At 39.9% G+C, this 13,231-nt stretch overlaps 1 protein-coding gene across 3 annotated transcripts in view; it reads right to left on the bottom strand.

Annotated features, from left to right (window-relative positions):
- PTPRQ (protein tyrosine phosphatase receptor type Q) overlaps nucleotides 1-13,231 on the bottom strand; it is a 357,175-nt gene that overhangs the window by 31,459 nt on the left and 312,485 nt on the right. The window contains exon 55 of one of the 3 annotated variants that reach the window (XM_075209348.1): nucleotides 9,262-9,306. The exons of the other annotated variants lie outside the window; for them this stretch is intronic. Within the exon in view, the coding sequence (XP_075065449.1) occupies nucleotides 9,262-9,306 (45 nt within the window). The remainder of the gene's footprint in view (nucleotides 1-9,261; nucleotides 9,307-13,231) is intronic. 3 annotated transcript variants of the gene reach the window in all.

Below are 13,231 nucleotides of genomic sequence, written 5' to 3'. Positions count from 1 at the left end.
TTATTAGGACATTCTATTTTTGTGAAGGAGGATGGAGAACGGAGGAGAGTTCTGGTAGTGATGCGGATGAGAAGGAGGCAGAGGAAAAGTTATTAGAATACTCAGAGCAGCCCATTATCAAGCTTGGTCCGGGGGTTATGAAAAGATCTGCTAGCTCAGGAACTCAGAGGCAGTGTGAGGGGCTATTGTCTGATGAGTATTGTATCTGCAAGTTCTGCGACTCCCTAGTTGAAGAGAGATGCATCCAACGATGCCAGTCCCCCAGTACTCTGTATATAGACGGGCATCCTTTGGAGGATTATCACTCCCTGGTGGGTAAGGTGCTAAACCAAACCGAGTGTTGGGTGTGCTCTCACGTGCCGCAAGGGCAGCATAATATAGGACTAGTGCCATTCCCTCTAAACATATCTGAAGTACTCGAATTGAGGGGTGGGAGGCCCATAGACGGGAGGTACAATAACACTAGGTCCCCTAGTCTGACGCTTCGACAATACTCCGTAGGCAGATCTTTGCTGTGCCTAAATATATCTCATGCAAAGCGCCTGGAGAATTGGGAGGCTGACCTATCAGATCAGACAATGGCTCGCCACACTCATTTTAGAGGGAGACTCACAAGGTCACCAATAGGCAGGAATGTTGATGGAAGTCACAAACTAGGGCGTATAACCAAACATAAGAAAGTAGCCATTGGAAAAGTCTCTATAGATAAATTGTAAGAATGTCATCCATGCCGACACGTGTCTAGAGCAAATGGAGACACTAGGCATGGGTAGTTTTATCAAAACTCTGTGTGATATAATTAATGGGCATACTGTTCCTTATGTTCTCCCTGATGATGTGTATTTTGTTTGTGGAAGGAAAGCTTATTCCTGGGTGACTCCGAGTTCCAAGGGCTTGTGTTTCTTAGCTAAACTGGTTCCTGAAATCATGACTATTACTCATGAAGAAATGGTTGGTATTCACAAGACTACATCACCACCATACATACACACACAGTATGAACACCGTGGCAAGAGAAATATGATTCCTGGTGAGGAACCCATAGCTACAAAATTGATTAGTGAAACTGCTGGTTTTCAAGTTATGGTTGCACTAGATCTCACCAGGACCGCTCGGTGAACATTAAACTTTAAATATATCCAAGATCTAGCTAAATTAATAGATAATATCACTGAGATGTATGATGACACTTTCAGTTATACTGGAAGGGAGCTACAAGCGTACAAAAAGGATTTGGTGCAACTTAGACTGGTACTAAATTATCTCACCTCTATTACTGGTAGGTACTGTGTGACACTGGCCACCCAGTTCGGTGTCAAATGTTGCACGTACATCACCAATAATACGGATGACCCTAAAGAGGTTATAGACCGGAAGTTGGATGAAATTTTGCAACTGAAATGGGAATTTCGAAAGAACCATAATTCTTCGTTATATGAGGTCGGGGAAAAGGTGGCAGGTTGGTTCTCGTGGTTGAACCCTGTGAAATGGTTCTCTGGTCTGGGGGAGTGGGTACAAGAAATGGTTGCTAGTGTAGGTAAGCTCCTTCTCCTTATACTGGGTGTCATCTTAGCAATTGATTTATTTGTCAAATGTGTTCCTACTGTGTTGAAGTGTGGAAAATGGTCTCATAGGAGTAACACTGAGAAAGAGACTGAAAGGGTGGTAGCAGATACCGAGATCATGGTCTGTGAAGAAGTATTGTATAATCCTGAACTTGAAACGGTGATTGGGTGATAGTTTATTACACTATCAAAGGGTGGAGCTGTCGAAGTCAGCAAATTGGATAAAGTCATTTCAATTAAAATCGAGCAAACTTCGTTGTCTTTGTCTGAAAAGATGCGTACGGTACGCTACGGCGTAAAAGGGCACGCTACAGCGTAAAAGGGCGTACGCAACTGCAACACGTGGCAGCAGCAGTATTTAGCCTTTTACATACATTCGCAGAAACACGCATACTTGTAAATTAATACACATTAATGCTAGTTGCAACACATAGTCATTTATGTCGAAAAATAGTAGTATTTATGTGTTATAATATAAGTTATATGCACATTAGTGAAATATATGGAACAGGTTGAAGGAATCATATCATGTGTGGTATCATAATAAACCTCTTTACATTTGCTACTGTTTGGTTCACTCTGCGAAAGAATCGCAGAGTGCATACACAAGTTATGAATGATAGGGAATTATGAACTACTAAAGACTAAGGAATCTTGGCGGGAAGAGCAGAGCATACCCCTGGAGAGATGACCCCCTCCTTTGGATTCTTTAGGATGAACTAGCCAATGATTGACAACCCCTTGGACCTTCCTGAAACCTGGACCAATAGAAGCAAGCTATACCATCTCCATTGTATTACTGTATTTCTGTGTGCATATAAGCAGCAGCTTCTCATCTAGTGTTCAGACATCTTGTCCCCAGATTTCAGGACTGAATGACTGCACACTGGATCCAGAGCACCTGCGATAAGTAACGGCTGTACTTATTATTATTTCGCTTGAATATATTTTGCTACTTAAAGAGAATAAATCTTTGTGCGTTGGAAACACAAATCGAGATACGACAATCGTTATTGGTTAGCCACAATACGCACTTAACACTGTGCACTGTGTGCATCTACTCTCATACTAGGTGATTTCAACTTTACCATTGCTAATCCCACTGTCTCTTCTACCACTAAAGTTCTTCCACTTACTTCCTCCTTTGGTCTTTTCCAATGGACCTCATCTCCCACTCACTGTGATGGACACTCCCTTGACCTTGTCTTCTCCCGCTACTGCTCTATCTCTAATTTCACCAACTTAACATTCTCACTCTCCAACCACAACCTCGTTTCTTTCAGCCATACCTTACCTCCTGCCCCTCTGCACCCAAATCAGTACATATACAATGACATCTAAGTAACGTTAATCAAATCCACTTCTCATTTTCACTAAAATAACAATTTTTCTCCAATATCTGCATTGTTCTGCCCTAATCCTGCAGCCTCTTTCTACAACAAAACACTCACTTCAGCCCTAGACAATGTAGCTCCAGCTACCACATACAGTCTCTGATGATCCAAACCCCAACCATGGCACACCAAAGACCTACTACCTACAAAAGTGCTCCGGCACTGCAGAGCACCACCAGAGGAAATCTAGTTCCTATCCTGATTTCCTTCATTATAAATTCATCCTTTCATTTTACAGCACTGTCCTTTCAATTGCCAAAAAAACATTCTTTAAATCTCTAATATCCACCCAGTCTTCTAACCTATGTTGCCTCTTTGCCACCTTCAACTCACTTCTCTGCCCACCTGCACCTCCTTCCCCTTCCTCCCTCACAGCCCATATTTCCTCATACCAGAATCCACCCACTCTACCCACCTTTACCTACCTATACTCCCCAATCCACCTTAATTCATTCTCTCCAGTAACTGAAGACGAAGTCTCTACACTCATATCGTCATCTTACCACACAACCTGTCCCTTCGACTTTATTCCTTCCCAACTTCTCTGCTCCCTCTCCTCTACTGCATGCCCACCTCTAGCTCACCTCTTCAACCTGTCTCTCTCCACTGGCACATTTCCATCCTGTTTTAAACATTCGCTCATCACACCAAATCTAAAGAAACCATCTCTCGATCCAGCCTCTCTCTCCAACTATCACCTTATTTCTCTCCTCCCTTTTGCCTCTAAATTACTTGAGCGATAAGTGTACAAACGCTAGCCTCACTTCTCTTCTCACTCCATTCTCCACTCTTTACAGTCAGGCTTCCGTCCCCAACATTCCACTGAAAATGCTCACACAAAACTGATTGATGTTCTACTTACTGCAAAGTCAAAGTCTAAGGTTCATTTCTCCATACTAATTCTCCTGGACCTCTCTGCTGCTTTTGATACTGTTGATCACCCTCTTCTCCTACATACCCTTCACTCCACTGGCCTTCGTGACACAGGTATGTCCTGGTTCATTTCCTACCTATCGAACCTCTCTTTAAGTGTTTCTACTTCTGACACGTCCTTCCCTCCACTCCCATTATCTGTTGGGGTCCCACAAGGCTCTGTTTTTGGCCATTTACTTTTTCATTGTACATCTCTTCTCTAGGGGCACTAATTCACTCATCAGCCTCCAGTACCACTTCTACGCTGATGACCCAAATCTATATCTCTTTACCTGACCTCTCCCCTTCTGTACTATCTTGTGTAAACAAAAGTCTTTCAGCTATCTCCACATTGATGTCCCAATGCTACCTAAAGCTCAACATATCCAAAGCAAAGCTTATTATCTTCCCTCCTACCAGAATCACTACCTGCCCTCAAATCTCCCTCACTGTTAATAAAGCCACAATTTCTCCAAAGCCTGCTGCTCTTATCCCTGTCCTCTGTTTTATTCCTCACATCCAGACTCTCTCCCAGTCCTTTCAATTTCACCTTAAAAACATTGCCAGAATACGCCCTATTCTTACTCAACATTCTACCAAAACTGTTATCCATTCTCTCATCATCTCACATCTTGGCTACTGCAACCTCCTGCTATCTGGCATTCCCGACACCCATATATCCACACTTCAATCCATCCTAAATGCAGCGGCAAGACTGATCTTCCTCTCTCACCTTCTCCACATCTGCTGCACTACTTTGCAAATCCCTACACTGGCTCCCTGTGTCCTCCAGAATCCAATTCAAATTACTCAACCTTACCTACAGAGCCATCAACACCACCATCCCTTCATACATCTCAAATCTCATATCAAAATACTCTCCCTTTCACACTCTTAGATCCAAAGCTGGGTACACACTACAGAAATTTCAACCAACTTTTTATGCAGAGAGATTTCACATGCGATCGATGATCCGATCGCTCGGTCCATGGACTGCATACACACTAGCCTTGTTTAGGACGATAAAGGGAAGAGCGGATGTCCCTTTAGTGACTTTTTACAGCCATGTTGTTGTGAGCAATGACTGTAATTTCGTACTCACTAGTGTGGATCGGTCGGAAGTTTATACACACTACACAGCGGAAACGAGATTGGACCGAAAATATTAAATGGTACGACCAACCAAATGAGGCGATAATCGTCCATTTGGGCAGGCTTTCGACCATCGTGTCACTGCACACACTGACCTGACTTTTGAGCGAGCGGTCGTATGTCGGCTGTTTGAGCCGATTATTGGATGAAAACAGTGTAGTGTGTACCCAGCTTAACTCTGACCTGTGCCTTCTCTCGTCTCTAGACTTCTCCCGTGCCTCTTCCCACTTATGGAATTCCTCCCCACGCCTAATCTGGCTTTCCCACAGCCTTCAAATTTTTAGATGTTCTCTAAAAACCCATGTCTTTTTTAAAGCTTACCTGATGATACTATTCATACTAAAACACCTTCACAGTTGTTCCAATCTCCACTCTAAGCCATACTCGCTCCTTTTGTTTCAGCTGTGCCCTTTTCCACTTAGCATGTAAGCTCTCTAATGAGCAGGATCCTCTACCTTTTCTTTTCATGTCTGCATTTATTTTGTCTGCCTTGTATGTCCGTGTTTTATATATGTCCTTGTTTTATGTATGTCTTGTTTTCTCTACTGTACAGCGCTGCAGAGCACTGTGGCTCCTTACAAATCTACAATAATACTAATTTAAATACTACTAATAATAGTGATGTAATTGTTATAGTAACAGTATTTTATTTCTGTATACACATTATGAAGTATAGCTTGTGAATTTATACTAGAGCTGTTCACTGACCCCCGTGTTCTGGTTTTGGTTTTGGATCTGGATTAACTTTGTGATTTGGGTTTGGGTCCCGATTTTTTTTCCTAAAATCCCGATTTTCTTTGCTAAAATCATATATTTTTGCTTTTTTCCCCTCTACATTATTATTAACTTCAATAACACTCATTTCAAGTCATTTGCAGTCAATTTTGACCACCTCACAGGTCACAATATTAATTTCATACATTTTCAAACAAAGACTGCAGCGACCTGGCTGGATGCTAAGTGACACAAACACACGGCAGTTCCTAGCACATCTAGGACACATTGCCACACAGCAGTGTTAGTAAATAAAAGTGGTACAAAATGGAATTGTCCTTAGATCATGAAATCAGTTATGGTTCATTTGATCACTCCACCCATTCCTTGATAAATCTACAGCCAATACATGGTGACATCGCTGACCCCCCCTCCCCGGGATACATGCTTTTATCAGACACAGATCAATCCAGGGTGCCAGACCTATTATTTCTATTTCAGCAATGACAATTAGCAATGAAGCAATGGAGCTCTCCTGAATATCACTGGAGACTTTGAAGAACACTGCTACCCCTCCCCTTTTTCTATCTATGACGCTGCCCAACTGCAGTAGAGACTGCCAATAACTGTGCTACCCCTTCTGTGTCCTTCTGTGAAATGGCGCTGGATCGCCGTGAAGGGCGGTACTTATAGAATCCAAAGCTTGCGAGATCCGAGATCCGATGACGTAACAATGACGTTTTGCCTCGTTTTCAATTTCGAGGGAGCGCGAAAGTACCGAGGCGGCTTGGTACGGTACTCGGATCTGCTAAGTTCAAGTGTGTTCGGTTCTCGGGGAACCGCTGAGCATCTCCAATTTATACATTAATTTATGGTGTGTGCAAAAAAAATAACTTCTACAATTCCATTATCATTTTTCTTTTTACAAACTACAGTGCAGGACCCAATGCCTCTAAATCTATCACCTTCCTTTTCTTGCTTGTGGCTCCTGAAGTTAGGGTGGGGAATTGAGAGGGTATACCAGTGTTGGCTAACCCATGACACTCTAGGTGTTGTAAAACTACAAGTCCCAGAATACCCTTCCAGCAATAAGCTGCTATATATTGGCAAAGCATGCTGGGACTTGGAGTTTCACAACACCTGGAGTGTCATAGGCTAGCCAACACTGGGGTAGACAGTTCTAAATATAAATGAGTATGAAGTATTAAAAGAACAAATGGTTCAGACAGCAAAATGCAAACTGTTAATCTGGTCACATATCCATTGCTTCACAATCTATTATAATGTAAGACTGTGATTCATTGTTACTTCAATAGGTACAGGGCCGTCTTTCCGACTGGGCACGATGGGCAGGTGCCCGGGGGCCCAGCGGGAAAGGGGACCAAAGGCAATGAAAATAAAAAAATCCTGTATAACCTCCTTTCCCCTCCCAAAAAAAACCTTACATTTTGCGGTCACCGTCTAGGTCAGGTGAAGATCCGGCTCCCTCCCGGGACCCCTCTTCCGTGCTGTGCTCTCAGTGAATGTCGGGCGTGATGACGTCATCACACCGGACATTCACTGGGAGCACAGCACGGAGGACTAAAGAAAAAAAGAAGGGAAGGGGATCGGACTTAGGAGATTGAAAGGTAAGTTAAGGGGGCCCATGTATATATGTAAAAAAAAGTGATGTTTTATATATATATATATATATATATATTTATATATAATCACTTCTTTTTTACACACACACACACACACACATATATATATATATATATATATATATATATATATATATATATATTTATATATTTATTAGGGGCCCCGGTGCACTGCTTTGCCCGGGGGCCCATAATGTTGCTAAGATGGCCCTGAGCAGGTACATTGTAATTTATTAAAAGAACAATTAAACTAAGCACCTTTTAACAGGCAGGATGTTAAACTGAGCACTTTTATACTTAAAGTGGGTATGGTATTAAATGTCATTTTTGGAACAAAACTAAAACAATGTTGAAATTAAATTTTTGATCTACAATTAATTCCCTTGTTAGCTGTATATACATTTCCTGTTTAAACATTGTTGAAATTATAGGATGACCTACACATCCTGCAAGCTGGGCTTTTAATAAACATTGTTTGCTGAAAGATGTACCAGGGCTGTCGATACTGAGATTATGGTCCTTGTGCAGCATAACAATTAAATATTGCTCAAAGTAATAGTGCTACTGCTGACAATCTCTACTATATATACAATGCAAGGGCCTAATACATTTAGGAACTTGAGTATGTTTTCTTACTTAAGTTTTCTGGACAAAACCAGGTTGCAGTGAAAGGGGTGTAAATTAATTTATTATTTTGCACATAAGTTAAAAACTTTTTCATGTAGCACCCAAATATCAACTTTAAATTTCAGAAAACTTACTCAAATTCTTGCCAAATGAATCAGGCCCCAGGTGTGTAAAATAGTGATTCAGTAGTACATAAAAAGAAATCTGTAAAGGTTAAAGCAATTTGAATCAAAAGGGTAGCAATTGCAATATCTATGTGTAATATTAGTAAATGGATTTTGGAAATGGACCATTTCAGAATTCCAAAATTATCTCTCAAAAACTCCTGTGAATAGGGAGTAACTTATATCAAATAATAGTATTTGTGGGAAAATACTGAGATTAACCAATTTTTGTATAGGAAAAACAATATCCATAATGCCTTTAATTGAGGGGGTGCCTAAAATTCCACTTTTCCATCTTATACTATATAGATAGATAGATAGATAGATAGATAGATAGATAGATAGATAGATAGATAGATAGATAGATAGATAAAAAAAAAAACATTTTGGGGAATTTTGTTTGAGAGGATGATGTATGTGGAAAATACAACATGGAAACTATATTCAGACATGTATCACTGTCACTACTATGTTTACTTTTAAAATCATTTTTGGCCTTAAAAATTGAAGTAATAGTTAGAATTGTACAAACAAAAGACAGGAGAGATACAGAAGATACCAGTGATTGAATGGCCAAAGCCAGCAAATGAACACATAAGTCCAGTGAATAAATAATGTGACTTCCTTAATAAAACTGATCAACTTACATAGATTGTATATTGTACTGAATTTGAATGCATTAAAATTGAAAATGTTCGTTCACTGGTAATGTGCATTGACTGGACAATCCCCTATATATGTATAAGATGAATATATATATATATATATATATATATATATATATATATATATATATATATATATATATATATTAATACAGACATGTAAAATACTGCATAGTATATGGTTAATGTTTAGTCAAATCACATATATTGTCCGTGCCCTGAATCTTGCTTGGATAATATGTTTCTTATTTTATAGGGTACTGTAGTTCCATGATGTATGGTACGTGGTCTCCTTAACCATATACTACCAGCAAGAAAGTCTTGTGTTCCCATCTTGATTTAGCTTCCACTGGCAAAGCTTGATGGAAATACAAGGCCATGTGGGTACTGTGGATATAACCGCACACAACCAATTATTGACTTACTGTATGACATATATGTCCTTGCGTCTAAAGAAAAATGAAGAATATCTGGAAGTAAAGATTCATTAACAATTACAAATGTTAGTGACTATTATGACATATATTTAAATATGCATGTGTTTCACAAATATTTGTGTGTATGTATCAATTAGTAATGTCAACCATAAATAATGCTATTTAAATCCTGATAAAACTGATTATGCTTCTACAATAATATATGGAATAGTGTACACCCTACTGTGTATATTAGAAGTCACTGAGAAGTTACCCGACCATATAAAGGTCATAGATCTCCAAGAAAACTTCTAATATCTGTAATAATTTACAAGGGGGGGGCATTATTCCATATGTTGAAGCTTTCCTAATAAATGTTGAGGTAATGATGTCAGAACTCACCAATTTTGCAGCAATTACATCATGTCTCACCATGCATACAGGTATTATTGACAGGGGCTGATAGCATCACTTGTTTATCAAACAATCTATTACCGAATACCCAATAATGGTCTTAAGTAAGTATATTGGAACCAGTCAAATTAGATACATGTGAAAGCAATTACATTGCAGATTGTAGGAGCAGGGGTGCCACTGAACTACCGTTATAGGGCCTGATAATATGCTGGTGATGCAAATATAGAGCTGTAAGAATGACTTAAGGCTCTGCGGGCCCCGAGTTGTGGTTGATGTATGTGTAGTGGGAGGTAAAAGGATGGAAGTAAAAGCCTAAATGAGGCTCTACCGCACATGCACCAACCCCCATATATGCTCGAAGAGCAGACCAGGGTCCTTCTGACCAGTATAAAATCCTCATGGTGTGCAGATACAGATTTCTTCAGAATTTTGCTATGAGGCCCTATAATCGGTAGCTGCATCCCTGAGTAGGAGGTACATTTACTTTGTGCATACTCAGTTAAACTCTTCTTAAGTATTAATGTAGTTTTATCAGAAAATTTACTTTATTAATTTGATTAGCATTACTTCTATCCACTGGTTGCACTGATAAGCATATTAAAGCAAATAGTATTTATTACAAAATATCCTGGACAACACAAACAGATGTGTCTACATTTAGGGTCTTTCAGTCACTGTTGCATTGGATGTTCTAAAATTTAGGCTATCTTGAGTTGCCCCCAATTTTGTGGGACTAGAGTTTAGCAGTACTGTCTAGAAAAATCTATGCAATGTATCATGGTTGTGTAGGAAATTCTCCTCCAAAATATTTCTTATTGTAATGAACTAGGTGTATTATTAAAGAGCTGCTATGTGTAATGAAAATATACTAAAGCATTTTTTTATTACTCATCCATGTCCACTATTTAATTTTTTCCTTTAGCCATTTACCAAGTGACTTTCTAGTTCTCTAAATTATGTAGTTTTATTTATGTAATTATTGCGCTAAGATTTTTCTTTACAATTGTGCCAAATTCCCAAATATCATTTTGTTTAAAATCTCAACAAATAAGGGCCAATGCGTACTTACAAAAAGAACTTGAGGTAAAGTTGCATAGATTAGATTCCCAGAATAAAACCTGTCCCTCTAAAAAGTTGAAAAAAGAAATAGCCCTAGTTCGAGCTCAACTCCAGAAAATGTTACTATCTAAGACCCAATTAGCATTAACTAGACTCCGACAAAGATTCTATGTGTCAGGGAACCAAGCGGGGAAGTTTTTGACTAGGAAACTTAGAGGCCAACGGGCCCAGAATAGAATTAAATATTTGTTAGATAATACAGGAAAAAAAGTGTCTAATCCAAGGGACATTGCCAACTTGTTTGCTCAGTACTACTGTAAACTATACAACTTGAAGGACGATAGCTCTATACACCAGCCAAGCTCTGCAGACATAGAGGGGTTCCTGCACAGTCTGCATATCCCGACAATTGACTCAGTGACAGGGGTTGCCCTGTCTGCACCCTGGTCCTGAGATGAAATCCAGAAAGTTATTAAGAATCTTCCGTCGGATAAGGCTCCAGGGCCGGATGGTTATATAAATGGCTTTTATGTGACATTTCAGGAGAAGTTCCTTCCGTTACTTGAGCAATTGTTTAATGAGGGCACATCTCAAGGATCATTCCCACCTGAGATGTTGGAGTCTCAGCTAGTTACCATGCCTAAGTCGGGGAGGGACCCTACTTCGGGTCTCAACTATAGACCAATAGCCCTCCTAAACTCAGACATTAAAATCTATGCTAAATTGATAGTGAATAGACTCAATGGACTTCTCCCAGATCTGACTCACCCAGATCAAGTGGGATTTGTTCTGGGGCGTCAGGCCTCAGATAATACAAGAAGGGTGCTTAACATTTTAGAATGGGTGTCCAATTCTCAGTCGGAATTACTGGCTCTCTCTCTCTAGACGCTGAGAAGGCTTTCGATAGATTAAATTGAGGATACATGGAGAGGGTCCTTCTCTGGTTCGGATTTCAGGGTAAATTCTTGTCAGCTATCTCTGCACTATACTCTAACCCATCAGCTAAGGTGTTTAGTAATGGTTTTGTGCAGATAGTTTCCAGATCTCAAATAGTACGAGACAGGGATGCCCGCTATCGCCTCTGATCTTTGTCCTGGCAATGGAACCCCTTGCGATAGCTGTTAGATCCTCACCTCTATTCCCAGGTATTAGCATTAAGAACACGATACATAAATTATATTTATTTGCTGACGACGTCTTATTATTTGTAAATGACCCGGAGACCTCACTGCCAGTTCTACATAATTTATTTGATGCATAAAGTCGTGCTTCTTACTATAAATTAAACTCAACCAAATCAGAAGCCCTCCCCGTAAATATCCCTCCTCTGAGGATAGGGCTTCTCAAGAAGAACTTCCTGGAAAACAATAGCTCTCCCATATTTAGGTATACAGATTACCTTGAATCTAGATAGTACAATAAACCTTAATTTTATGGCTTTGATTCAGCAGCTCCTTACATTAACCAGATCGTTGGCCTGCTGCGAGGTCTCCTGGCTGGGGAGGATGGCGGCCTTTAAGATGTCGGTGTTACCAAAAATGATGTATTTGTTTAGAACTATTCCGGCTAACATCCCGACACCATTGTTTGTTAAACTGCAGTCGATTTTGACAAGTTATGTATGGAAATGTAAACCCCCTCGTATAGCAAGTTCTAGGATGTGCTTACCTAAACAACAAGGCGGTCTAGCATTGCCAGACTTACATAAATATCATACTGCTTGTTTATTATCCCAAATTAGAGATTGGTCCTTACCTGCAAACCAGAAACCTTGGGTTGACTTAGAGAGAGCATTGAATTCTAGGTTTCCCTTAGGAGATCTGATTTGGGTCCCTAAATTATGGCGCCCGACACCCGCTCTCCTTCCAAAAATAACTAAAGGCTCTTTGGAAATGTGGAATAGGTATATTGACAACAGCCAGAATATCACGGTCCCTACTATGAATATTTCACTAGCAGCTATAGCTAAACTCATTCTGGGACTAAACCTTGTGGATAGGAAATGGGGCCAAATTATTTTCAGATTTATTTGAACATCAGACTCTACTCTCTTTTACTGAAATACGTGATAAATTCCATCTCCCCGCCCAAGAATTCTACAAATATTTACAGATTAGACACTGGTTTTCCTCCATCTCAAGACAGGGATCGGGGATGTCCCGTGCCCCAGCCTTAATTTATGCGAGATAAACAAAGGGCCCAAAAAGGTTTGGTATTACTTTTTGGTACAAATGCCTCTTCTCTCCCCCTTCGGAAACTAAGACCAGAATCCAATTACAATGGGAAGTAAATCTTGATATTTCACTTACTAAGGAGCAATGAAAAAAAGTGTTTGTTAATACATTCCGAATGTCCATATGTGTGAACCATTCGGATATGATGGTGAAACTAATTAATAGATTATACCTCACCCCGACCCGTTTGCATAAAATTTGGCCGACCCAATCGAAATTATGTTGGAGGCAATGTGGTCTACCAGGAGATTTAATGCATATATTCTGGA

The sequence above is a fragment of the Mixophyes fleayi genome, chromosome 4, assembly GCF_038048845.1.
Source record: "Mixophyes fleayi isolate aMixFle1 chromosome 4, aMixFle1.hap1, whole genome shotgun sequence".
Taxonomy (NCBI): Eukaryota; Metazoa; Chordata; class Amphibia; order Anura; family Limnodynastidae; genus Mixophyes; species Mixophyes fleayi.
Note: the sequence above shows the minus strand (reverse complement) of the source record. Positions and strands in the feature narration are given on the sequence as shown.